The sequence below is a fragment of the Erinaceus europaeus genome, chromosome 21 (genome assembly GCF_950295315.1).
Source record: "Erinaceus europaeus chromosome 21, mEriEur2.1, whole genome shotgun sequence".
Lineage (NCBI taxonomy): Eukaryota > Metazoa > Chordata > Mammalia > Eulipotyphla > Erinaceidae > Erinaceus > Erinaceus europaeus.
This window is the reverse complement of record NC_080182.1, coordinates 45862118-45888962: the sequence shown is the minus strand read 5'-3', so window position 1 is coordinate 45888962 and position 26845 is coordinate 45862118. Positions and strand designations below refer to the sequence as shown.

General features: G+C 40.7%; 1 protein-coding gene across 2 annotated transcripts in view; it reads right to left on the bottom strand.

The window, feature by feature from the left end:
• The window catches only part of LOC132535326 (zinc finger protein 431-like), an 827521-nt gene that overhangs the window by 3361 nt on the left and 797315 nt on the right, over positions 1-26845 (bottom strand). The window contains exons 1-2 of one of the 2 annotated variants that reach the window (XM_060180885.1): positions 11855-11996; positions 7171-7302 (exon numbers count right to left, since the gene is read on the bottom strand). In XM_060180885.1, coding sequence (XP_060036868.1) covers positions 7171-7185 — 15 coding nt within the window. In that variant the 5' untranslated portion in view covers positions 7186-7302; positions 11855-11996. Of the gene's footprint in view, positions 1-7170; positions 7303-11854; positions 11997-26845 lie in introns of those variants that run through there. The other variant, XM_060180886.1, reaches the window with a different exon arrangement.

Sequence of the window (26845 nt, the reverse complement as noted above, 5' to 3'; positions counted from 1 at the left end):
AGTCCAAGGTCGGGCTGTAGGATCCGGGTTCAAACCCCCAGCTCCCCACATGCAGTGGAGTTACTTCACAAGCACTGAATCAGTTATGCAGGTGTCTATCTCTCTCCCCCCTCTGACTTCCCCTCCTCTCTCCATTTCTCTCTGCCCTGTCTAACAATAATGTCATCAGTAACAAAAACAATAATAAATACAACAACAATAAAAAGCAACAAGGCCCACCTAACTCAACAAGACAAACACAGGCTCAAAGTGAAGAATGGAAAACTATCATACAAGACAATGGACCACAAAAAAAGAGCAGGAACAGATATTCTCATATCTGAAACAATAGACTTTAAAATAGAAGATTAAAAAAATACAAATGGACACTACTTAATGCTCAGTGGATCAGTCAATCAAGAGGACTTAACAATTATTAACATCTATGCAGCCAATGAGAAGCCATGTAAATACATCAAACGTCTACTGAAAGAGCTACAGTAATATATTAATAGCAACACAGTCATAGAAGGGGACTTGAACACCCCACTCTCTCAACTTGGCAGATCATCCAAGCAGAAAATCAACAGACATAAGGGAGTAAAATGAACAGATAGATAAACTAGAACTATTGGACATTTTCAGAGTCATTCATCCCAAGAAACTGGAATACACATTTTACTCAAGTCCACATAGGTCATTCTCAAGGATAGGCCATTTGCTAGGCCACAAAGACAGCATCAGAAAATTCAAGAGCATTGTAATTATTCCAAGCATCTTCTCAGACCACAGTGGAATTAAACTACTACTTAACAATCAACAAAAGATTAGTAATAGCCCCAAAATATGGAAACTCAACAGTACACTTATTAACAACTTCTGCATAAAAGAGAAAATCAAGGAAGAAATCAAAATGTTTCAACAGTTCAATGAAAATGAAGACACAAGCTATCAAAATATTTGGGGCACAACTAAGGCAGTACTGAGAGGGAAGTTCATAGCCATACAAGCACACATTCAGAAACTAGAAAAAGCACAAATAAACAGCCTGATTGCACAACTTAAAGACCTAGAAGAAGAACAACAAAGGAACCCTAAAGCAACCAGAAGGACAGAAATCACTAAAGTTAGGGCAGAAATCAATAACATTGAAAATAGGAAAACCATACAAAAGATCAATGAAAGAAAATGTTGGTTCTTCGAAAGAGTGAACAAAATTTACAAACCTTTAGCCAGACTCACAAAACAAAAAAGGAAGAAGACCCCAAAAAATCATATACTAAATGAAAGAGGAGATATCACAACAGACACTCCAGAAATTCAACATATCATGCAAGGTTTCTATGAACAACTTTAAGCCATCAAGCTATAGAACATGAAAGAAATGGATGATATCCTAGATACCTACCAACTTCCAAAATTAAGTAAAGAGGAAGTAGATAACATGAACAGGCCCATCACAGCTAATGAAACTGAAACAGTTATCAAAAATCTCCCCAAAAATAAAAGTCATGGACCAGATGGTTTTACACATGAATTCAACAAACAAAACCTTCAAAGAACTAATACCTCTGGCGCAAAGCACAAGGACCGGCATAAGGATCCCGGTTCGAACCCCGGCTCCCCACCTGCAGAGGAGTCGCTTCACAGGCGGTGAAGCAGGTCTGCAGGTGTCTATCTTTCTCTCCTCCTCTCTGCCTTCCCCTCCTCTCTCCATTTCTCTCTGTCCTATCCAACAACGACAACAACAAAAATAACTACAACAATAAAACAACAAGGGCAACAAAAGGGAATAAATAAATAAAATAAATATAAAAAAAAAAAAAAGAACTAATACCTCTACTTTTAAAATTCTTCCAAAAGATTGAAGACAATGGAATACTCCCTGCCAGCTTCTATGAAGCCAACATCACTCTGATACCAAAAGCAGACAGGGACACAAGCAAAAAAGAAAACTACAGACCAATATCTCTGATGAACATCGATGCTAAAATATTGAACAAAATTCTAGCCAACCGGATACAGCAGTATATTAAAAAGATTGTTCATCATGACCAAGTGGGGTTTATCCCAGGTATGCAAGGGTGGTTTAATATACATAAATCAATCAACATGATCCACCACATCAACCACATGGTCATATCAATAGATGCAGGAAAGCCTTTGACAATATACAGCATCCCTTTATGATCAAAACACTACAAAAATTGGAAAAGATGGAAAATTCATGAAGATAGTGAAGTCTACATATAGCAAACCTACAGCCAACATCATACTCAATGGTGAAAAACGGAAGCATTTCCCCTCAGATCAGGTACTAGACAGGGCTGCCCACTATCACCATTACTATTCAACATAGTGTTGGAAGTTCTTGTTGTAGCAAGCAGGCAGGAGCAAGGAATTAAAGGGATACAGATTGGAAGAGAAGAAGTCAAACTCTCGCTATTTGCAGATGACATAATAGTATACATAGAAAAATCTAAGGAATCCAGCAAGAAGTTTTGGATAGCATCAGGCAATAAAGTAAGTTGTCAGGCTACAAAATTAACATTCAAAAGTCAGTGGAATTCCTCTATGCAAATACTAAGTTATAAGAAGATGAGATCCAGAAATCAATTCATTTTACTATAGCAACTAAAACAATAAAATATCTAGGAGTAAACCTAACCAAAGAAGTGAAAGAGTTGTATACTGAAAATTGAGTCACTACTCAAGGAAACTGAAAAAGACACAAAGTGGAAAGATAGTCTATCTTTGTGGGTGGAAGAATTAACATCAGAAAAATGAATATACTACCCACAGCCATATACAAATTTAATGCTATCCCCATCAAGATCCCTACCACATTTTTTAGGAGAATAGAACAAATGCTACAAATGTTTTATCTGGAACCAGAAAAGACCTAGAATTGTCAAAACACTCTTGAGAAGAAATAACAGGACTGGTGGCATCACACTCCCAGATCTCAAATTGTATTATAGGGCCATTGTCATCAAAACTGTTTGGTACTGGAACATGAATAGCCATACTGACCAGTGGAATAGAAATGAGAGCCCAGAAGTAAGCCCCCATACCTATGGACATCTAATCATTGACAAAGGTGCCCACATTATTAAATGGAGAATGTAGAGTCTCTTCAACAAATGGTGTTGGAAAAAATGGGTTGAAATATGCAGAAGAATGAAACTGAACCACTATGTTTAACCAAATACAAAAGTAAATTCCAAGTGGATCAAGGACTTCAATGTTAGACCACACACTATCAGATACTTAGAGGAAAATATTGGCAGAAATCTTTTCCACATAAATTACAAAGAAGACTAAGACAAGTATAAACCTATGGGAATAGATCAAATTAAAAAGCTTCTTCACAGGCACCACACTCCCAGATCTCAAACTGTATTATAGGGCCATTGTCATCAAAACTGCTTGGTACTGGAACATGAACAGACACACTGACCAGTGGAATAGAATTGAGAGCCCAGAAATGAGGCCCCACACCTATGGACATCTAATCTTTGACAAAGGGGCCCAGACTATTACATGGGGAATGCAGAGTCTCTTCAACAAATGGTGTTGGAAACTGGGTTTAAACATGCAGAAGAATGAAACTGAATCACTGTATTTCAAAAATAAATTCCAAGTGGATCAAGGACTTGGATGTTAGACCACAAACTATCAGATACTTAGAGGAAAATATTGGCAGAACTTTTTTCCGCATAAATTTTAAAGACATTTTCAATGAAACGAATCCAATTACAAGGAAGACTAAGGCAAGTATAAACCTATGGGACTACATCAAATTAAAAAGCTTCTTCACAGCAAAAGAAACCACTACCCAAACCAAGAGACCACTCACAGAATGGGAGATCTTTACATGCCATACATCAGATAAGAGTTTAATAACCAACATATATAAAGAGCTTGCCAGACTCAACAACAAGACAACAAATAACCCCATCCAAAAATGGGGGGAGGACTTGGACAGAATATTCACCACAGAAGAGATCCAAAAGGCCAAGAAATACATGAAAAAATGCTCCAAGTCTCTGATTGTCAGAGACATGCAAATCAAGACAACAATGAGCTATCACTTCACTCCTGTGAGAATGTCATACATCAGAAAAGGTAACAGCAGCAAATACTGGAGAAGTTGTGGGGTCAAAAGAACCCTCCTGCACTGCTGGTGGGAATGTCAATTGGTCCAGCCTCTGTGGAGAACAGTTTGGAGAACTCTCAGAAGGCTAGAAATGGACCTAGCCTATGACCCTGCAATTCCCCTCCTGGGGATAAATCCTAAGGAACCCAACACATCCATCCAAAAAGATCTGTATACACATATGTTCTTGGCAGCACAATTTTTAATAGCCAAAACCTGGAAGCAACCCAGGTGTCCAACAACAGATGAGTGGCTGAACAAGTTGTGGTCTATATACACAATGGAATACTACTCAGCTGTAAAAAATGGTGACTTCACTGTTTTCAGCCGATCTTGGATAGACCTTGAAAAAATCATGTTGAGTGAAATAAGTCAGAAACAGAAGGATGAATATGGGATGATCTCACTCTCAGGCCGAAGTTGAAAAACAAGAAAAACACAAGTTGAACCTGAAATGGAATTGGAGTATTACACCAAAGTAAAAGACTCTGGGGTGGGTGGGTGGGGAGAATACAGGTCCATGAAAGATGATGAATGACATAGTGGGGGTTGTATTGTTAAATGGGAATCTGGGGAATGTTATGCATGTACAAACTATTGTATTTACTGTTGAATGTAAAACATTAATTCCCCAATAAAGAAATAAATTATTTAAAATAAAAAAATAAAAATAAAAGCTTCTTCACAGCAAAAGAAACTACTACCCAAACCAAGAGACCCCTCACAGAATGGAGAGGATCTTTACATGCCATACATCAGACAATAGGCTAATAATCATAATATATAAAGAACTTGCAAATCTTAACAACAAGACAACAAATCACCCTATACAAAAATGGGGGGAGGACATAGACAGAATATTCACCACAGAAGAGATCCAAAAGGCCAAGAAGCACATGAAAAAATGCTCCAAGTCTCTGATTGTCAGAGAAATGAAAATAAAGACAACAATGAGATACCAGTTCACTCCTGTCAGAATGTCATACATCAGAAAAGGTAACAGCAACAAATGCTGGAGAGGTTGTGTGGTCAAAGGAATCCTCCTACACTGCTGGTGGGAATGTCAATTGGTCCAACCTCTGTGGAGAACAGTCTGTAGAACTCCCAGAAGACTAGAAATGGACCTACCCTATCATCTTGCAATTCCTCTCCTGGGGATATGTCCTAAGGAACCCAACACACCCATCCCAAAAGAGCTGTGTACAAATATGTTCTTGGCAGCACAATTTGTAATAGCCAAACCTGGAAGCAATTCAGGTGTCCAACAACAGATAAGTGGGTGAGCAAGTTGTGGTATATATATGAATACTAGCTATAAAAAATGGTGACTTCACCCATTTTCAGGTGATCTTGGATGGAACTTGAAAAATTCATATTAAGTGCAATAAATCACAAACAGAAGGATGAATATGGGATGATCTCATTCTCAGGAAGAAGTTAAAAAACAAGATCAGATAAGAAAACACAAGTAGAACCTGAGCTGGAATTGACATATTGCACTAAAGTAAGAGACTATGCACCAAAGTAAGAGACTCTGGGCTGGGTGGGTGGGGGGAGAATACGAGTCCAAAAAGGATGACAGGGGAACTAGTGGGGGTTTTACTGTTATATGGAAAACTGGGAAAAGTTATGACGTACAAACTATTGTATTTACTGTTGAATGTAAAACATAAATTCCCCAATAAAGAAATTAAAAAAAAATAAAGCAACAAGAACAATAGGGGAAATAAATAAATAAATAAATGTGGGGGACAAAGAATTGAATGCTCTCTTCAACCAAAACATATTCAAATTAAACAGTTTACAATCAATGATTGTCAGATAATTGCATAGGAAATAAAAAAAACCCTGCAAAATAATTTTAAAAGAAATAGTAATTATGGATTGCCATACTTTTATAGACTTAAGTCATTTTCATCCTATTCCAGACAGAAGTTACATGGAATTGAACTTCACTATAGCTGAGAATCAGTGCCAGCTATACAAATATGCCTCCAGGTAGCAATTTTTCCCCATTTTCTTCTATTTTAAATTTAATAGAACAGATATGTTGAGAGGGAAAGGGGCAGATAGGGAGAGAAAAAAGAGATACTCCTGCAGACTTGTTCTACAGCTTGTTAAGCATTCCCCCCCTGCAGGTGAAGAGGGGTCTTGAAAGTGGGTCCCTGTGCATGACAACTTGTGTACTTAGCTGGGAGCACTATCACTCAACCCTCCAGGTAAGAATCCATCACGCATAGAATGCCTGTGTAGAAGGAATAGAAGTCTTTGGGGACAAGAAACTATGTTCTAATGAACTTCAATTCTCCTGGTGGAATAATTTTACTAGTTCCCTATAGAGCATAAATTAAGGGCAGAGGAATGAAAACAGAGTGCTACTCATGATGTTTCTCTCTTCGTGACCATATGTGGTACCAGGGGTTGAAACTGAGTATCTGGGTGTGACACTCAAAAAATCTTTAACAGGGTCTTCATGGCTGCACACATAGTAAACAGCATACATTAACATCTGTGAGATTTCAGGTCAAGCCCCATCTCCCCAACACCTGTAAGGGGAGGTTTCACACATGGAGGAAGTGTTTCAGGTATTCTTCTTCCATTTCTCTCCCACCATCCTCTTTTCTAATATGTATACATATCTGTACCTAGATATAATGGCAGCAAAGACAGATGGCAATGTGCAGACAGTGTGCCACTGATAAACTTGGAGGAAAGAAAAGTTTTTTTAAGAGTAAATGGAGTGGTCCAGGAGGTGGCACAGTGATAAAGCTTTGGACTCTCAAGCATGAGGTTCTGAGTTCGATCCCCGACAGCACATGTGCCAGAGTGATGTCTGGTTCTTTCTCTCTCCTCCTATCTTTCTCATAAATAAATAAAATCTTTTTTAAAAAAGAGAGAAAGTAAGTGGAAAGAGAGAGATGCAGGCAAATAAGAAGCAGTGAAATAGACATAAACGAAAATATATTTATAAATTAAAATACAACTTATCTAGGAGGAAAAAGACAGCATGAGATGCAGAACATGCCACTTACCTGAGAAACTGCCATTCCTTCCTCCTCCTCTCAATTCCTTCTCAGGACAGAAAATGAAGAGAAATCACAGTACCAGTTTGAGACTATGATTGAGATCCACTGGCAAAGTTGTTTTGCTTGACAGCACTGCACCTACAAGGAAGATATTGTAATGCAAAAAAGGTCCAATAACCTAGCCTTTCAAGGTGAAGGGATTCTGGAACAAGGACAAAACACTTGGGGACTAAGTGCTGAATGAGTTATCCTGCGTATCAGGGTCTTCCCTACACTTAAAAATTTTACTGACATATCTCATTCAAACCTTTCACTTTCTCCTTCAAAAAATGCATGGATCTTCAAAATCTAATAAAATGTCTGAGTCTTCCTACTTACCATAGGCCTCACTTCTCAGAGATCAGCAGCAAAACAGTGATAATCACATACAAACATACTTTCATACCTGAGGCACTAGAAGCCTCAAATTCAATCCTCAGCACCATCATAAACCAGAGCTGAGGAATGCTCTGGTAAAATAATAGCAGTGATTTTCAGAAAGCAAAGGAGAACAGAGCCTGGGGAAAAGAGAGACTAGTAAATTTTCTTCAAACTCCGTTTCTAACCCGAAAAAAGTTGAATTGAGTAAATCCCATGAGCAAGAAGTCAGCACAACTATTTGAATAATTAACTAAAAAAAATAAAATATAGTACTGTGCAGGCCAGAAAGTAGCACAGTGGATAGTGTTGGAATCCAAAGCATATGGGTCTGAAGACTTAGAACCTTGGCACTACATGTGCAGCTGTGAGTCTCTGGTTCTCTATTCTTCTCTCACAATAATAGACAATTTTGAAAGCAAATAAAATGAAATAAACAATGTTCTGAAACTGTGGATGAGAGGGAATCAAAGAATTCAGAAATTTTAGCTGAGGGAAAAATTCCAGTAATGCTAACCACTCCCCAATGCCTGGTCTTGAAAGACAAGATTCCCCTACTCCCTCACTCCTGGTCCTGAAAGAGAAGAGTCCTTGTACCATGACCACTTGTAACAGTGAAAACCACTGTCTAATTGTGATAACCACTGCTTCTGTAATCCAAGGATAATTTAACTTACTCACACATCCTAGTTTAAAATAATTTCACAATGCCCATTCTGGGCCAAAGTCTACAGGGTGACAACCATGGTTCTCAGTCCACAATTTAAAATAACATTAGATTATTCCTCCACCCAATTTTGGGTCCAGTCTCCTTGAATTTCAGCATTCCCTAACATAAATAATACATAGCTGGAGAATTTTTTCTATTTTCTTTTCTATTTCTCTATTTATTCATTTTAAAATTTCTTTATTGGGAAAATAATGTTGAACAGTTGACAGTAAATACTATAGTTTGTACATGCATAACATTTCTCAGTTTTCCACATAACAATATTATTGTGTTTTTTTGTTTGTTTGTTTATTACTAAAGTTCTGCTTAGCTCTGCTTTTAAGTAGTTCTGCAAATTGAACCATGGAGCTCAGAATCTTATGCATCTCAGGCATGAAGGTCATTTACACAACCATTGTGCTGTGTCACCAACCCAGCATGAACTGCTTCATCCTCTTCCTCATGTCCATCAATCAGAGGAGTATGATAGCTAGTATTTTCTCCTTAACTATGTGGACACTTATCTATGGGAATCCCCCAACACAGTGCCATATCCCATCCCCCCCCACTGGAAGGTCCTCTGTTCTTTATTACCCTGGGAGTATGGACCAAATACCTCTACAGGGTGCAGAAAGTGGGAGGTATGATTTCTGTAATTGTTTTTCCACTGGACATAGGCTGATCAACACCCCCATCCTGCTCCTATGTTTCCCTATTGGGGTAGAGCTCTAGGGAGGTGGGGTTCCAGGAAACATTGGCGAGGTTGTTTTACATATAGGTTTCTTAGGTCCCCCTCACCCCCCAGATGTGGCTTCTCAGCTTTTTGTTGGCTACAACAGAATTTTCCTTTGCCAGAACTCTGGACTCTACTTGCCTTATTTTCAGTGCCTCACTTTTCTAACATTTTGGTGTTAAAACTCAAGATAGGGTGAATCTAGCTTCTCCCTCTGGGCATTTCATGTCACACTATCCTAACACAGGTCCCCATCTGGTGGAGGGAATATTCACAGGAAGTGAAATGGTATCACTGTCTCTCCCTCTTCCTCCCCTATCAATTAAACTCTGTCTTATAAAATAAATTACATGAAGTAAAATTAAAAAATAGGGACTGACTGAGTGGTATCACACCTGACTGAACATGTACAATAATACACAAAGACATGGGTTGAGCCCTCATTCCCCACTTGCAGGGAGAAAGCTTTGTGAGTGGTGAGCAATGCTGCAAGTGTCTCTTGTATCCCTCTCTATCACACCCTTACCTCTCAATTTCAGGCTGTCTATATACAGTACATAAGATTATGAAATGAATAAAGAAATACAAAAATAGAGAATAAAGACATTAATAGGCAGCCCCATGTTGCCAACAGAGCACACTGAATTGAGAAGCCTCAGGAGTAGCCAAGACAGGTCATAGGAATCCACACTGAGGCCTAAGATGGATCATTGGGTTAGAAATAAGGAAGGGTAGTCCAGGAGGTGGCACAGTGGATAAAGCTGTGGACTTTCATGTGAGATGTCCCGAGTTCAATCCTGGACAGCAAATATATCACGGTGATGTATGATTATTTCTCCCTCCTCCTATATTTCTTATGAATAAAAAAAAAATCTTTAAAAAGGGGGGGAGTAGTGACCTCAGACACATGGCTGCTATGGGAAGCATTGCAGCCTCTCTGAGGCAACCTTTTCTATCTAAGCTCTGGAGGCTGAGACTCACCAGCCTCATGATTCCATCCAGACTCTGGAGTCACTGAAGTGTCCTCCTCAAGAAGTGAATTAGCAGGAGACATGTGCAATCAAAAGGAGGAAGCAAGGACCCTGTGCACATTTGAGAAGCAGCACTTACTTTCTAGAGTGACTTTCTTCAGTTGCAAGCACTGCCCATAAGCAGCCCAGACTGGAAAGAGCACTGGCCAAAGCCTAGATTCTAAATAGATGGAGCTATTCTCACACTCATGAGGATTCTGACCACAGAATTGCTTTAGTGCCTCAATCCTGGAAATATGAATCAGAAAGTCAAAACAATAGGGTGGGTATGCAAATCATTTTCAAGTGAGACACCCAAGTCTCTGGTTCAATCTCCAGATTATCATAAATCAGAAACGAACAGTATTATGATAAAATTATGAGGAACAAGCACAAGGACCAGTGGAAGGATCCCGGTTCCAGCCCCTGGCTCCCCACCTGCAGGGGAGTCACTTCACAGGCGGTGAAGCAGGTCTGCAGGTGTCTGTCTTTCTCTCCCCCTCTCTGTCTTCCCCTCCTCTCTCCATTTCTCTCTGTCCTATCCAACAACTATGACATCAATAATAACTACAACAAAAAACAACAAGGGCAACAAAATAAATAAATAATTTTTTTAAAAAAAATTATGAGGAACATAAACAATAACAAATTCTGTTTCCCAGCTTGGAACAGGCAGTGAGCAGGACCCCATATTCTCAACTTCTGCACACTACAATGAGGCCACTATATTTGTGTGAACACTCTTCATGCATCTCTTCATGGCCCTCACGTTAAGATGGGGGACTGCTTAGGATTCTCCAACAGGCGGAGGGAAGATAGCATAATGGTTATGCAAACAAACTCTCATGCCTGAGGCTTCAAAGTCCCAGGTTGAATCCCCCTCTCTACCATAAACCAGAGCTGAACAGTGCTCTGGTTAAAAAAAAAAAAAAAAAACTATAGGATTCACTGACAGCCTTATTAGAAGACAGGGCTATTCTGAAACACTTCTACTGGATTCAAATGAAGCAGCTACAGGTATAATTTAACAGAAATCTACAATTTATCACTAAGAAAAATAAAAGTAGGGGGTCGGGCGGTAGCTCAATAGCTTCAGTGCAACTGGCGCAAAGCTCAAGGACCAGCATTAGGATCCCGGTTTGAGCCCCGGCTCCACACCTGCAGGAAAGTCACTTCAGAAGCTGTGAAGCAGGTCTGCATGTGTCTATATTTCTCTCCCCATCTCTGTCTTCCCTTCCTTTCCATTTCTTTCTGTCCTACCCAGTAACAACGATAACTACAACAATAAAAAAAACAAGGGTAACAAAAGAGAAAATAAATAAATATCTAAAAAAAGAAAAATAAAGGGAAGAAATAATTAAAGAAATCTTTAGTTGAGATCTACTGAAATCCAAGTTCCCAAAGAAGGCAGAGAAATCACAGCTTCTCTGGACCCAACTCAAGTGCAAGGTGCTGATGACCAATATGTTGACTCCCCAACCTGCCCATCTTGCCTGGGGTCAGCAGGTCCTTCCTTCCTTGCTCTCCTCACCTTGGGCCAGACCCTAAGACACTCAGTGGGGAAGGAGACTGGGCCAAGAAACGGTATCACTGACACTCACAAGCGGGGGAGGGAAAGGAGGAGTGATCTCACCCCCTCTCCATAGAGCGCCCTGTGTTTAGTTCCCCCACAAGAATCGGGACAGCACAAGAGGAATCCAGTCTCGGGGTGGATATGGTGGACTGACCAGGGAGAGGCCCAGACACGAGGCTGCATTCCAGAATATTTTGGGAAGACTTAAGTTACCCCTCCCAATCTCAGCCTCAATGAGGGACACTTACGAAACTCCATCCAGTGCTGAACTTCCTGACGTCTCCTCTCCAAAGTGCAAATAAGCAGAAACTGAGAGAAACACAGAGGAAAGTGGGATTCCCAGAAACACAGGATGGATCACTAGTGGGTCTTACTTCCTGGAGTGTCTCCTATCCTAGACTGTCTGCACCACCCACCGACAGCCCAGATTGGTTCATGCCCACTGTCTCACAGTTTATTGGATGATGCCCTTGCCATGCTCACACAACTCCTCTTCTGATTGGATAATGTTTAAACCCAATCAACATCAGAGCTTTCTAAGTGACAGGAATACTGTCCTATCAGCTTCTCTAGAGGGTGTGCCTGGAGAACCATGGAAGCCAGAAATGGCAGGTTCTTTCTCCTAAGTAGTCTTCTAGAAGATTCAGCAGCTAAAAAGCCATGCTTCCACCAGCTTTCTCCATACTCCTGCTCACTCTCTTTTCTGTTGGTTGGCCATATGTCATACAACATTGTGACCCAGCACCCTGAGGACTTGGTGCTGCTCACTGTGCTGATGACTGCACTCTGCTGAATGCTCACACCGCCTGGCTCCAGGAGTGCAGTGAGCTCCTTTCACCTGGAGGGTGCTGGCATGCAGTCTTGTGAATGCTGAGACCTGTCTCTGTAGGTTAAGTCCACAGACAAATAAGAATGGATAACAATAGAAAATGGCACTGGAACGGTGGGTTTCAGCAGTGTTGCACAGGAAGCTTTGGGAGATGTGGCTTAGTGTAATCTTCCTGAACTTGAGACCAAATGGAACAGATGACTTTGGTTCTTTGTAAAGTGCATAAGCTACTACTGAACTAGACTCACTGGTAAGGGGGAGGGAGTAGCTAACTGGGGCCATTCTTGTTCCCTCCTGCAGGAATTCCAGACTGACTCTGACAGGGAAATTACAGTAGAGCCAGTCATATTTCAGGTGATGAAAAATTATTGGGGGCAAAAAAGTACAGGAAAAAAGGAAGCACAAGCCATGTAGCATGGATACACTGAGACAAAGAGAGAGGAAGGCCAGAGCCTCCTGGTCTTGCAAGCTCTAAAGTTTCTTGGGGGAAGGGCAGGAGCCTCAGGGGATGTGTCTTTAGGTGATCTCACATCAGCATTTTGTGACTTTTTTTTCAGTCTGGTAGGCAGGCAGTGCTGGTGCTTCTGTCTTCTGCCTTGTTCCATTCTGGCTACCTCCATGATGCAGAGGGAAGGGTGTTGCTTTCCCTAAGCTGTTCACAACACACACCTCTACCAGGATAAAGTAACTGAAATTAATGGGACTCCTGGAGAAAATCCAGGACTCAGGAATAAATCTTATTATACAGATGGGTGGCTGATCAAGATGACACGGAGTAATCCTTCAGAACTGGATGATCTAATGAGTGAGGAAGCATATGAAAAATACATGAAATTAGGAAATCAAGGAAGAAATCAAAATGTTTCGAGAGTTCAATGAAAATGAAGACACAGCTATCAAAATATTTAGTCCTAAGAGGGAAGTTCATAGCTATACAAGCACACATTAGGAAACAAGAAAAGGCACAAATAAACAGCCTGATTGCACATCTTAAAGACCTAGAAGAAGAACAACAAAGGAACCCTAAAGCAACCAGAAGGACAGAAATCACTAAAGTTAGGGCGAAAATAGGGAAACCATACAAAAGATCAATGAAAGTAAATGTTGGTTCTTCGAAAGAGTAAACAAAATCGACAAACCTTTAGCCAGACTCACAAAACAAAAAAAGGAGAAGACCCAAATAAATCGGATAGTAAATGAAAGAGGAGATATCACAACAGACACTGCAGAAATTCAACATATCATGTGAGGCTTCTATGAACAACTATATGCCACCAAGATAGAAAACCTGGAAGAAATGAATGATTTCTTAGATACCTACCAACTTCCAAAACTAAGTAAAGAGGAAGTGGATAACATGAACAGGCCCATCACAGCTAATGAAATTGAAACAGTTATCAAAAATCTCCCCAAAAATAAAAGTCCTGGACCAGATGGTTTTACAAATGAATTCTACAAAACTTTCAAAGAAGAACTAATACCTCTACTTTTAAAAGTCTTCCAGAAGATTGAAGACAATGGAATACTCCCTGCCAGCTTCTATGAAGCCAACATCACCCTGATACCAAAAGCAGACAGGGACACAACCAAAAAAGAAAACTACAGACCAATATCTCTGATGAACATAGATGCGAAAATATTGAACAAAATTCTAGCCAACCGGATACAGCAGTATATCAAAAAGAATGTTCATCATGACCAAGTGGGGTTTATCCCAGGCATGCAAGTTTGGTTTAATATACGTAAATCAATCAATGTGATCCACCACATCAACAAAAGCAAGACCAAAAACCACATGGTCATATCAATAGATGCAGAGAAAGCCTTTGACAAAATACAACATCCCTTTATGATCAAAACACTACAAAAAATGGGAATAGATGGAAAATTCCTGAAGATAGTGGAGTCTATATACAACAACCTACAGCCAACATTATACTCAATGGTGAAAAACTGGAAGCATTTCCCCTCAGATCAGGTACTAGACAGGGATGCCCACTATCACCATTACTATTCAACATAGTGTTGGAAGTTCTTGCCATAGCAATCAGGCAGGAGCAAGGAATTAAAGGCATACAGATTGGAAGAGAAGATGTCAAACTCTCCTTATTTGCAGATGACATGATAGTATACATGGAAAAACCTAAGGAATCCAGCAAGAAGCTTTTGGAAATCATCAGGCAATACAGTAATGTGTCAGGCTATAAAATTAACATTCAAAAGTCAGTGGCATTCCTCTATGCAAACACTAAGTTAGAAGAAATTGAAATCCAGAAATCAGTTCCTTTTTCTATAGCAACAAAAACAATAAAATATCTAGGAGTAAACCTAACCAAAGAAGTGAAAGACTTGTATACTGAAAATTATGAGTCACTACTCAAAGAAATCGAAAAAGACACAAAGAAGTGGAAAGATATTCCATGTTCATGAGTTGGAAGAATTAACATCATCAAAATGAATATATTACCCAGAGCCATCTACAAATTTAATGCTATCCCCATCAAGATCCCAAGCACATTTTTTTTAGGAGAATAGAAAAAATGCTACAAACGTTTATCTGGAACCAGAAAAGACCTAGAATTGCCAAAACAATCCTGAGAAAAAAGAACAACCAGAGACATCACACTCCCAGATCTCAAACTGTATTATAGGGCCATTGTCATCAAAATTGCTTGGTACTGGAACATGAACAGACACACTGACCAGTGGAATAGAATTGAGAGCCCAGAAATGAGGCCCCACACCTATGGACATCTAATCTTTGACAAAGGGGCCCAGACTATTACATGGGGAATGCAGAGTCTCTTCAACAAATGGTGTTGGAAACTGGGTTTAAACATGCAGAAGAATGAAACTGAATCACTGTATTTCAAAAGTAAATTCCAAGTGGATCAAGGACTTGGATGTTAGACCACAAACTATCAGATACTTAGAGGAAAATATTGGCAGAACTTTTTTCCGCATAAATTTTAAAGACATTTTCAATGAAACGAATCCAATTACAAGGAAGACTAAGGCAAGTATAAACCTATGGGACTACATCAAATTAAAAAGCTTCTTCACAGCAAAAGAAACCACTACCCAAACCAAGAGACCCCTCACAGAATGGGAGAAGATCTTTACATGCCATACATCAGATAAGAGTTTAATAACCAATATATATAAAGAGCTTGCCAGACTCAACAACAAGACAACAAATAACCCCATCCAAAAATGGGGGGAGGACTTGGACAGAATATTCACCAGAGAATAGATCCAAAAGGCCGAGAAACACATGAAAAAATGCTCCAAGTCCCTGGTTGTCAGAGAAATGCAAATCAAGACAACAATGAGCTATCACTTCACTCCTGTGAGAATGTCGTACATCAGAAAAGTTAACAGCAGAAAATGCTGGAAAGGGTGTGGGGTCAAAGGAACCTTCCTGCATTGCTGGTGGGAATGTCAATTGGTCCAACCTCTGTGGAGAGCAGTCTGGAGAACTCTCAGAAGGCTAGAAATGGACCTAGCCTATGACCCTGCAATTCCCCTCCTGGGGATATATCCTAAGGAACCCAACACATCCATCCAAAAAGATCTGTGTACACATATATTCTTGGCAGCACAATTTTTAATAGCCAAAACCTGGAAGCAACCCAGGTGTCCAACAACAGATGAGTGGCTGAACAAGTTGTGGTCTATATACACAATGGAATACTACTCAGCTGTAAAAAATGGTGACTTCACTGTTTTCAGCCAATCTTGGATGGACCTTGAAAAAATCATGTTGAGTGAAATAAGTCAGAAACAGAAGGATGAATATGGGATGATCTCACTCTCAGGCCGAAGTTGAAAAACAAGATTAGAAAAGAAAACACAAGTCGAACCTGAAATGGAATTGGAGTATTACACCAAAGTAAAAGACTCACACCAAAGTAAAAGACTCTGGGGTGGGTAGGTGGGGAGAATACAGGTCCATGAAAGATGATGAATGACATAGTGGGGGTTGTATTGTTAAATGGGAATCTGGGGAATGTTATGCATGTACAAACTATTGTATTTACTGTTGAATGTAAAACATTAATTCCCCAATAAAGAAATAAATTATAAAAAAATACATGAAATTGTGGGAGTAGAAGCATAATGGTTATGCAAAGAGTCTCTCATGCCTGAGGCTCCAAAGTCCCAGGTTCAATCTCCTGTACCACCATAAGGCAGGTCTGAGCAGTACTGTAGTAATAATAATAATACCTAGACTCTATTAAGGAGGGTGGGGTAGATAGCATAATGGTTATGAAAACAGACTGTTAAGCCTGAGGCTCCAAAGTCCCAGGTTCAGTCCTCCTCACCGCCATAAGGTAGGGCTGATCAGTGCTCGGGTAAAAAAAAAAAAAAAAAAAAAAAAGTAAAAGACAAAATCTATCAAGGAATAAAAATAGAACCCTTAAGCTAGTATGAAACAACTTAATCAGTTGCTTTAAATTATTCATAGATATAAGACTTTAATTAAAACTCTAAGAATAGCAATGGAAAGAGAAATGACTTATAGCAATACAACTGGGTTAAACTACCCATTAACTTATTAACTATTGCATATGAGCATGACATAGTTATTTTTCCCATAACACCCCCTTATATATAGGCCAGTCTTCAGTTATATCTAATTTTATGAGAATGTCTAGCTAAAAGTCATGTAATTCTAAGACAGCACTAATATCTTAATTCATTATAATGTTGATGCTCAAGCCATCCCTGTTCATAGTACTTAGTGATATTTACTGGAAATAATTGGCAGTGGAGAATTAGTAGGTGCATAGCCCCAGACCAACAATACTATCTTAATTTTTGCAGCACAATATGTTTGGTGGTACTATTTAAAAAAATATTTCTTAATGAGAAAAGAGGAGAGAGATAAAGAACCAGACATCACTCTGGAACGTATGTTTCAAGGGATTGAACGCAGGACCTCATGCTTAAGAGCCCAATGCTTTATCCACAGAGCTACCTGGGCCACTGATAGTACTATTTTTATTTGATTAAGCAATAGTCTTAAAACAAGGTAAGTTTGAGTATAAATCATTAAATTAAAAAAAAACTACTCTTTTCAGAGAGCAGATAATGCACCCCTGAGCCACCAGAATTCCTGTTTCTCTCCTTAAGGAGCTGCTCATGGAAAGATGACTCTGACCAGCAGAAGAATGCTGCTGAGAGCCAGGATCCATGTGCAGGGTGGTGAGTGTGGGTCCCCAGGGCTGGCAGGTGGAGGGGCTCCTTCAAAGATACAAGAATATAGTTGGAAGGAGCCCTGAGGCCAAGGTCTCTGGCTGAGTCCTCCACATCCTGATAGGAGCCCAGGCCTTAGGTTGCAGAAAGGCTTCCCCAGAACCTATCTTGTCTCCTTTTAGGTAGAGTCTGCCCACAACTTCCAGCATGGCTTCCCCTGGGGTTGAACTGATTCTCCTCATATCAGAGCTGGAGTTGAGTCTTGCTCTATCCTTGAGTGGGGGTATTGGCTCTGGAATCAGAATCTTATCCCATTTTGTAAAACCAGAAAAAACTGGAAGACACCAGACAGGGTGACTAGGCTGGGAGTTGAGCACTGTTGCTCAGTGCCCTGCAGCCTCCACCCATGTCCTGTTTATCATTGATTCTTTTGTCCTTATAAGGCCCATAGTTTCAATAAATGTTGAATAAGGGGGGACAGGCAGTGATGCACCCAGTTGAGTACACACATTAGCATGCACAGGAACCTAGGTTCAAGCCCCATGCCCTACTTGTAGAGGCAACAGCTTTACAGAGTGGTGAAGCAGGACTGCACAGGTGTATCTTTTTCTCTCCTTCTCTATCTCCTCCTTTCCTCACAATTTCTATCTTATTAAATGAAATAGATTTTTTTAAAAAAATGGAAATATGGCCATTGCTATAGCAACATTTTTTTAATTTTTACTATAGCAACATTTATGATAACAAAATAATAATTAAAATTGTACATATCAAGGAAACATTTTATTTATTTACTTACTTACGTATTCCTCCAGGATTATCTCTGGGGCTCAGTGCCTGCCTTATAAACTCACTGCTCCTGGAGGCCATTTTTTTTCCTATTTGTTGCCCTTGTTGTTGCTATTGCTGTTGTTAGATAGGACAAAGAGAAATCAAAATAAGGGAAGACAGAGAGGTGTAAATATCACCACCTGCATACCTGTTTCACTGCTTATGATGTGACCCCCCCCCCGCAGGTGGGAAGCTTTGAGTTAGAACTCAGATCCTTACTCCAGTCCTTGCATTTCATGCCATGTTCACTTAGCTCGCTGCACTGCCACTAAGCCTCCAAAGAAATTTTCCTTTTCTTTCCTTTGATTTTTTCCCCCCCACCAGAGCACTGCTCATCTCTGGTTTATGGGATTGAATTTAGGGTTTTGGAGCCTCACACATGAGAGTTTCTTTTTGCATATCAAGTACACTAACCCCACCCTCCTATTTTTTTTCTTTAGTGACTGTTCTAATGAATTCTGATTCCCCAATTATTATATTTTTATTTATTTTCCCTTTTTGTTGCCTTTGTTGTTTCTTATTGCTGTTGTAGTTTTTTAAAATTTTTGATTGTATCATATTTATTGGAAGAAATATCATTATAACGTTGTCACTTATGCCAAGACTGTCTGTTCAGATCCTTTCCTGTGTCATTCACAAAAAAAAAAAAAATGAAGTTTTTCTCATAACATATTTTATGTAGTCATTTTTAAAATTTTATTTATTTTAATGAGAGGGAGAGAGAAAGATACAGAAAGACTAGAGCACTGGATTAAGACAGTGCTAGGATTGAACCGGAGACATCAAAGCCTCAGGCATGAGTCTTTTGCAGAACCATTATGCTATCTCCCCAGCCTCATAAGTAGATTTTTAATCTTTTTTTTTCTTACCAGAGCACTGCTCAGATCTGGTTTATGGTGGTGCAGGGAATTGAACCTGGGACTTTGGAGCCTCAGGCATGAAAGTCTCTTTGCATAACCATTATGCTATCAACCCCTGCCCAAGTAGTTTTTTTTTAATGTTTAATGATTTAGAAGTAGTTATTTTTTTGTTGTTGTTCTTGAATTCATTGTTGGATAGGACAGTGAGAAATGGAGAGAGGAGGTGTTGTGAGCATTTGACCAAAAATATGACCCTTATAATGATTGATTAAGTATGCTAAAGAATTCTGCCAATGAAAACCAAGGCTATCACTATTTTTTATAAGTACTGCAGTACTAATGCATTGACAGTAGGTGGCGCTCTAACACCACATTACACTCTAACAACACATTCTAATTTATTGAAATGCTGTTCAAAAGTCACCATATTTCTAACATCAAATTATTATAATTACAACTTTGCATCCCCAAATACCTCCTCGGCCTAAAACAGGTAGGAGTGCAGATAATGTCACGACAAATGATGTCCTCAGGTTGAGAGTTCTGGTCCTGATGGGTCCTGGGTCTGATCCTGATCTGGTCCAGGTCTGGTCTGGGAATTTGCAGATACCTCGGTGGCCATCGGTCTGTTGATTGCCACGGGATATGCTGGATGGGGGCTTCTGAACTTACATGCTAGCATGCAGTTCAAAAGTTGCCTTCCATGTCCAAAGGTCTGGGGGTTTTATCCCTGAGCTAGGCTGGGGTGTGGGTTAGGTAATTTCCAGCCAATGAGAGTTGGGGGTCTTCCTGACATATAGGTCTAACTTTATCAGGTTATAGAGATGTGGGGCTTGCCCTGCACAAGACTTTATCTTGTGCTGGTGTATGGGGCATTTCAGAGAACTCTGGGGCCACATTGAGCTTTCCCTGCATAAGACTTATGCTGGCCTGTGGGGGCATTTCAAATAATTGAGCGGGTTATTTTAGGGTTGCTCTGCACTGGACTTTATCTAACGTTGGTGCAGGGACATTTCAGGGTGTCTACTTATCTAATGCAGGCCTGCAGGGCTTGGTGGCCAAGGTTCTAAGTTTATCTTCACTTTATCATTTAAAACTCAAAGGTATTTTAACACTTTAATTTTAACAATGCTCATCACTAAAATAAGCATTTCCATATTTCAGATTCAAAATAACATTCTCACACTTGAATATTCACTTCAACTTTATCACACTCTAAACTTAAACAATTCATCCTAATATTCTTAACCTATTAAAACAAAAAAAACCTATTAAAACATTTCACACTCAAAAGAATACTTTCACACTTAATATTCTCACACTTCTTATATATGTCCTAAATACACACTTCTTATTATTTCAAGTACATAATATTGTTTCAAGTACATATTATTGTTTCAAGTACAAATTATTTCAAGTACACACTTCTTATATATCCATATTATTTCAAAAACACACTTTAGTATTATTCTAAGTTCACACTCCTTATTAATATTCTATTCTAGGTTTGGGCATAAATCACCACAAATTTGTTCAGGAATAATATTCTTGTTCACAGGTGTATTGTTACGGGGTCGCCCTCCGTAACAATAATATTGCTGCAGGCGCCAGCCAACATAATAGGACTTGCTTTAACTGCAAACAGCCTGGTCATTTTATGAGAAAATGCACGGCTGCCACCCAAGTTCAGTCTCCTGTGTTAGAGCGCCCTCTACCGGCAACCATTTGTCCACGTTGCCAAAAAGGCAGACACTGGGCTTCTGAATGCAAATCAAAGACTAACATCCAGGGCCAATTCTTAACCTCCCCCCCCACCATCGAGAAACTTCCTGCGGGGCTGGCCCCTGGCCCCCACACAAAGGACAAACCCTGGGGCTACAAGGTTTGTCCCTCGGGCTTCAGCCCAACCGCTTCAGCAACCGCTCCAGCTGCTTCCCCCTCCCCAGACAATTCCCAATGCTTTCGCAGGTCAGTCTCTAGTCTCTGGAGAGCCACCGCTCACAGCACAGGACTGGACCTCTGTGCCACCTCCCGCACAATATTAACCCCTGATACAGGCCCACAGACCATAAATACTGGAGTTTTTGGCCCTCTCCCCCCAAATTTGTTTGGTCTCATACTAGGAAGAGCTAGTTCCACCCTCCGAGGTCTGCATGTGATCCCTGGAGTTGTTGATAATGACTTCACCGGAGAAATTAAAATTATTGCCTCCTCTCAGGAAGGCACACAGGTCATTCCACCCGGTGAGCGTTTAGCACAGTTAATATTACTTCCCTTACAACACCTTAATAACAATTTCCATAAAGAGTCCCATCTCAATGACCCCCCCTGGGTCTTCAGATGCATATTGGGTCCAACAGGTCTCTCTTGACCGCCCCTCCTTAAAATTATTTTTAAATGGCAAACCCTTTACTGGTATTATAGATACAGTGGCTGATGCCACAGTTATTTCTGAAAAAGACAGGCCACACACTTGGCCCTTAACGGCCTCTCACACCCATTTAAAAGGCATAGGCCAGTACACTGATCCCAAAGTCAGCTCCCAGGCTCTTACTTGGTCAGATGAAGAAGGCAATACTGGCTCTGTTACTCCATTTGTTATCCCTGGACTGCCAGTTAATCTCTGGGGTCGTGATATTCTCTCTCAAATGAATGTTATTATGTGCAGCCCCAATGAAAAGGTGACCCGGCAGATGTTAAATCAAGGTTTTCTCCTGGGAAGAGGACTAGGAAAAAACTCTCAAGGAATTAGAGATCCCCTTACAGTCGTCCAAAGAACAGATCAGTCAGGGCTGGGTATCCCTCCTCCTCTACCTTTTTCCTAACGGCCATTGACATACCTGCACCCCATGCAGAAAAAATCGCCTGGAAAACAAGTGTTCCCGTATGGGTTGATCAATGGCCTTTAACACAAGAAAAAGCCAAGGCAGCACTGACGCTAGTGCAGGAGCAGCTTGCTGCAGGTCACATAGAGCCAACCACCTCCCCATGGAATACCCCAATTTTTGTCATAAAAAAGAAATCAGGAAAATGGCGATTATTACAAGACTTGAGAGCTATTAACAAAGTAATGTTCCCTATGGGGGCCCTTCAACCGGGTCTACCCTCCCCTGTAGCAATTCCCTCTGGCTATTTTAAAGTAATTATTGCTCTCAAAGATTGTTTCTTCACTATTCCCTTACACCCTAATGATAGGCCTCATTTTGCCTTCAGCATACTCCAAATAAATTTTCAGGGCCTTATGCCCCATTATCATTACTACCACAAGGCATGGCCAATAGCCCTACCCTTTGTCAAAAATTTGTTGATCAGGCTGTTGCTCCAATTAGACAAAAATGGCCTTCCATATACATCCGACATTATATGGACGACATTCTTTTGGCTGCCCCCCCCCCCCCCCGCAAAAGACAGCCTGTTCCTATGCCTAGAAGACCTGACAGCCAGCCTTTCAAATAGAGGACTTCAAGTTGCCCCCAATAAAGTACAAATAGCTGACCCTTATACTTACTTAGGATATGAATTGCTTCATCACCGTGTGCTAACCCCATGGATTCAACTACGCACCTCCCATTTACAGACCTTAAATGACTTCCAAAAACTTTTAGGTGACATTCAATGGCTTAGACCATATTTAAAATTGCCCACTCATGCTGTGCTCCCCCTAAATGAAATTTTTAATGGTGACCCAAATCCATCGTCTCCCAGAAAACTTTCCCCTGAAGCCCAAGCTTTCTTAACCCTTATAAACCGCTCCATACAAGAACAGACTGTTTTTCAAATTGACTATAATACACCCCTGTTGTTTGTTATCTGTTCTACTTCTCATACGCCCACTGGTGTTTTCTGGCAAAACTCACTTAAAGCCAAAGATAAGGGACACCCCCTACTATGGGTTCATCTGCCCGCTTCCCCTCAAAAAGCGCTTGCCACATATCAATTTCTGATTGCACAGCTGATTATAAAAGCATGTAAATTAAGCCGTCAATATTTTGGGAAAGATCCTGACTCTCTTATCTTTCCCTACACTAAAGATCAGCTTGACTGGTTGCTCCAAGCCTCTGATGACTGGCCTATTGCATGTGCCTCCTTCTCAGGCACCATTGATAATCATTATCCCAACAATCCCCTGCTTCAATTTGCTGCTGTACATCCCTTTGTGTTCACCAAAGTAACAGCCACCCAGCCTCTTGATAAGGCCTCCTTGGTATTTACTGACGGCTCTGCTAATGGAATTGCAGCCTACGTGATTGATGGGAACCCCACCTCTTGCCTCTCCCCTTACACTTCAGCTCAGCTTGTTGAACTTTATGCTATCATCAACGTGTTTCAGGAATTGCATTCCCAGCCCTTTAACCTATATACAGACAGTGCCTATGCTGCTCATTCAGTGTCCTTGTTAGAGACTGTTCCTTTTATCAAATCCTCCACCAATGCTTCTCCCTTATTTCTAACATTGCACTCCTTAATTGTTGCTCGAACCTGCCCTTTTTTCATAGGCCATTTGAGTGCTCACACACTGTTACCTGGTCCCCTCTCTGAAGGAAATGTACTGGCAGATGCTGCCACTCAGTTAACTTTCCCTGTACTTGCTGACCCTGTTTCCCTAGCACAACAGGCCCATTCTCTCCACCACCTTAACTCTCAGACCCTTCGCCTTGCACACAAGGTTACCCATGACCAAGCTTGTGAAATTGTTAAAAATTGCCCTGACTGTTCTATCTCACTCCCAGTCCCTCACATTGGAGTTAATCCACGTGGACTGGTCCCGAGTGAAATTTGGCAAATGGATGTTACTCATTTTAATGAATTTGGAAAACTTAAATACATTCATGTTACTGTTGATACCTTTAGTTGCTTTATCTTTGCCTCCCTCCATACTGGAGAGGCCTCAAAAAATGTTATTGCTCATATCCTTCAATGCCTTTCAGTCATTGGTAAACTTAAGGTGGTCAAGACAGACAATGGTCGGGGATACATGGGAAAAAATTTTCAGGCCTTCTGCCAGAAACTCTGTATTAAACATATCACTGGCATCCCCTATAACCCTCAAGGCCAAGGCATTGTAGAACGAGCTCACCAAACGCTTAAGGCAACCCTGCATAAAGTCAAAAAGACTTCCCTCTATGAAACTCGTGGAGCGCCACGTAATATCCTCAACCATGCTCTTTTTGTTCTTAATTTTCTCAATCTCGATGCACAAGGAAAATCTGCTGCTGACCGTCTCTGGCACCCAGAGACCCAGGATAGACAAGCCATGGTCAGGTGGCGTGATCCCCTGACCTCGCAATGGAAGGGTCCTGACCCTGTCCTCATATGGGGACGAGGTTCAGCCTGCATATATGATCAGAATGAAGGAGCTCCTAGGTGGCTTCCTGAAAGACTTGTTAGACAAATCAATGGAATCTCACCCTCAAGGGGAGATTTCCCTGCTCTTCCTAAAACCAGTGTTGATATACTTCCCTAAAGCCCCAAGAGTTACTAATGCATTCCATGCCCAAGAACATAAGTTCCTGAGGCCTTTTTTCTTCTCTTGTTTTTCAGGAAAACAACTCAACAATCTGAAGATGGCTCCAAAGAAGCCCAGCCGTGTGATGCTTCCTTGTCTTCTCTACCTGCCCCTATTATTGGCCATTCCCACCCATGCAGCTCTTGTTTATCAGTGGGAATTCCAGGTTAGAGAGACACAAACTAAGGACTCACACAACACAGTCCAAAACATTGGCATGGCACGCTGTCCTCCTAAAGGTTGCCGGGAGACTGTTGTTATTAATATTTCTCCCAATACTATATCTAGCACCTATCGGCCTTATGCCTGCTTTCCCTTTGATAATAAAGACAGGAGCGGATGCCTTACTGATGTTTCCACTTATGGAGGCTGCTGCTATTGGTCCTGCATTATTCATGATGCCCACTCACCAAAAATTCACACCGGAAAGCCCAGTATTCTCAGATTACAAGGGTCCCAGTTTACTATTCAGATTTCTGATCCTTGGGATACCCGCTGGCAAGAGGGAGTTATAGGTAAATTATATAATGATGGATATTCCAAATATCCTACTGGAACTATACATATCTCCCGACAATTGGCATTGGCCGAGCACAAAGAACAAGTAAATCAAGTCATTATAGAAACAGAAAATAAGCTCCATTCAGCTTTCCAAACAAATTCAGCCATGGAAGTCACTAAAAAATGGGCTACCTGGCCCCTTTATCTCCAATATGCAATTAATCTTTTAAATTATTCTCAGATTGTTCTCAACACTTCCCGTTGCTTGCTGTGTGCATCCCTTTCATGGCCCATTCTTGCAGCAGCACCTTTAAACAACACACCTCCAGCTTCCCTGGAGGCCACCACAAAAAAAAACCCCTATGGGGCCCCATCCCTCCATACCCTCAGTCCCACTTTTTCTAGAACACATAGGCAGTTCATTTATACTGGTGTGCCTTTATACCAGTAACTCTGGCTCTGTTAATTTCACTTGCACCCATAATGTCTCTGTAAGCGCTGTCCATATAGCCCCCCCCATTAGCTTTCTTCTGGTGCTGTGGGACACTTCTGACTAGCATAAATACCACTACCCCTGGACCCTGCCTCATAGTAGCTATAGTTCCCCAACTCACTTTATATGAACCTAGTGAGTTTGCATTGGCTCTTACACTCCACTCGTAAAAGAGATGTTTTCCTTCCATTGATAATTGGCATAGGCTTAGCTACCTCTACCGGCATAGCTGGTGGGACACTAGGAAATTCTATCTATTCCTCCCATGATTTTTCTAACAAATTACAGCAAGTCATAGATTCCACCACAAATAGTCTAGAGTCATTACAGAGACAGATCACGTCACTGGCAAAGGTTACTTTACAGAACAGGCGAGCTCTTGACCCTTTGACGGCAGAAAAGGGAGGAACCTGCCTAGCTTTACAAGAAGAATGTTGTTTTTACATTAATGAATCAGGAGTTATAGAAGAAAATGTCAGAAACCTACAAACACTTAGTCAAGATTTGAGAAATAGATATGACCCTTCCTTTACACAATCATGGATGAATTCCCCCTTCTTTACTTGGCTGCCCTCAATTGTAGGATCCTTGATTAGTCTTTTGTTAATGATTACCTTAGGACCCTTTATTTTTAATAAGATTACTGACTTTATAAAATGGCAGATTGACTCCTTGGCATCAAAACCTTTGCAAATACATTATCACAGACTTGATTTGGCTGATAGAGGCCTGGCTGAACCTGAGAATGACAGACCTCCCTTTTGGATGGCATAAAACTCAGAATTATGCACTGAGACATCCAACCTTGACAGGGAAAGGACACCAGTAAGGGGTGCAAGGCAAAGCACTGCAGGGGGAGGACCCTATAGTCTGCCTCTGAGTCCCCCGTGAAGCAAACCTGATTTGCATGGAGGTTGGTGTCAGCAACAAAAAATCGTTTCCCTGGAAACTGTGGCTCTGCCTCCCCTCCCCAAAAAGACACCGAGAGCCTTATAAGATGCGGGAAGATTGGTTTTTGCA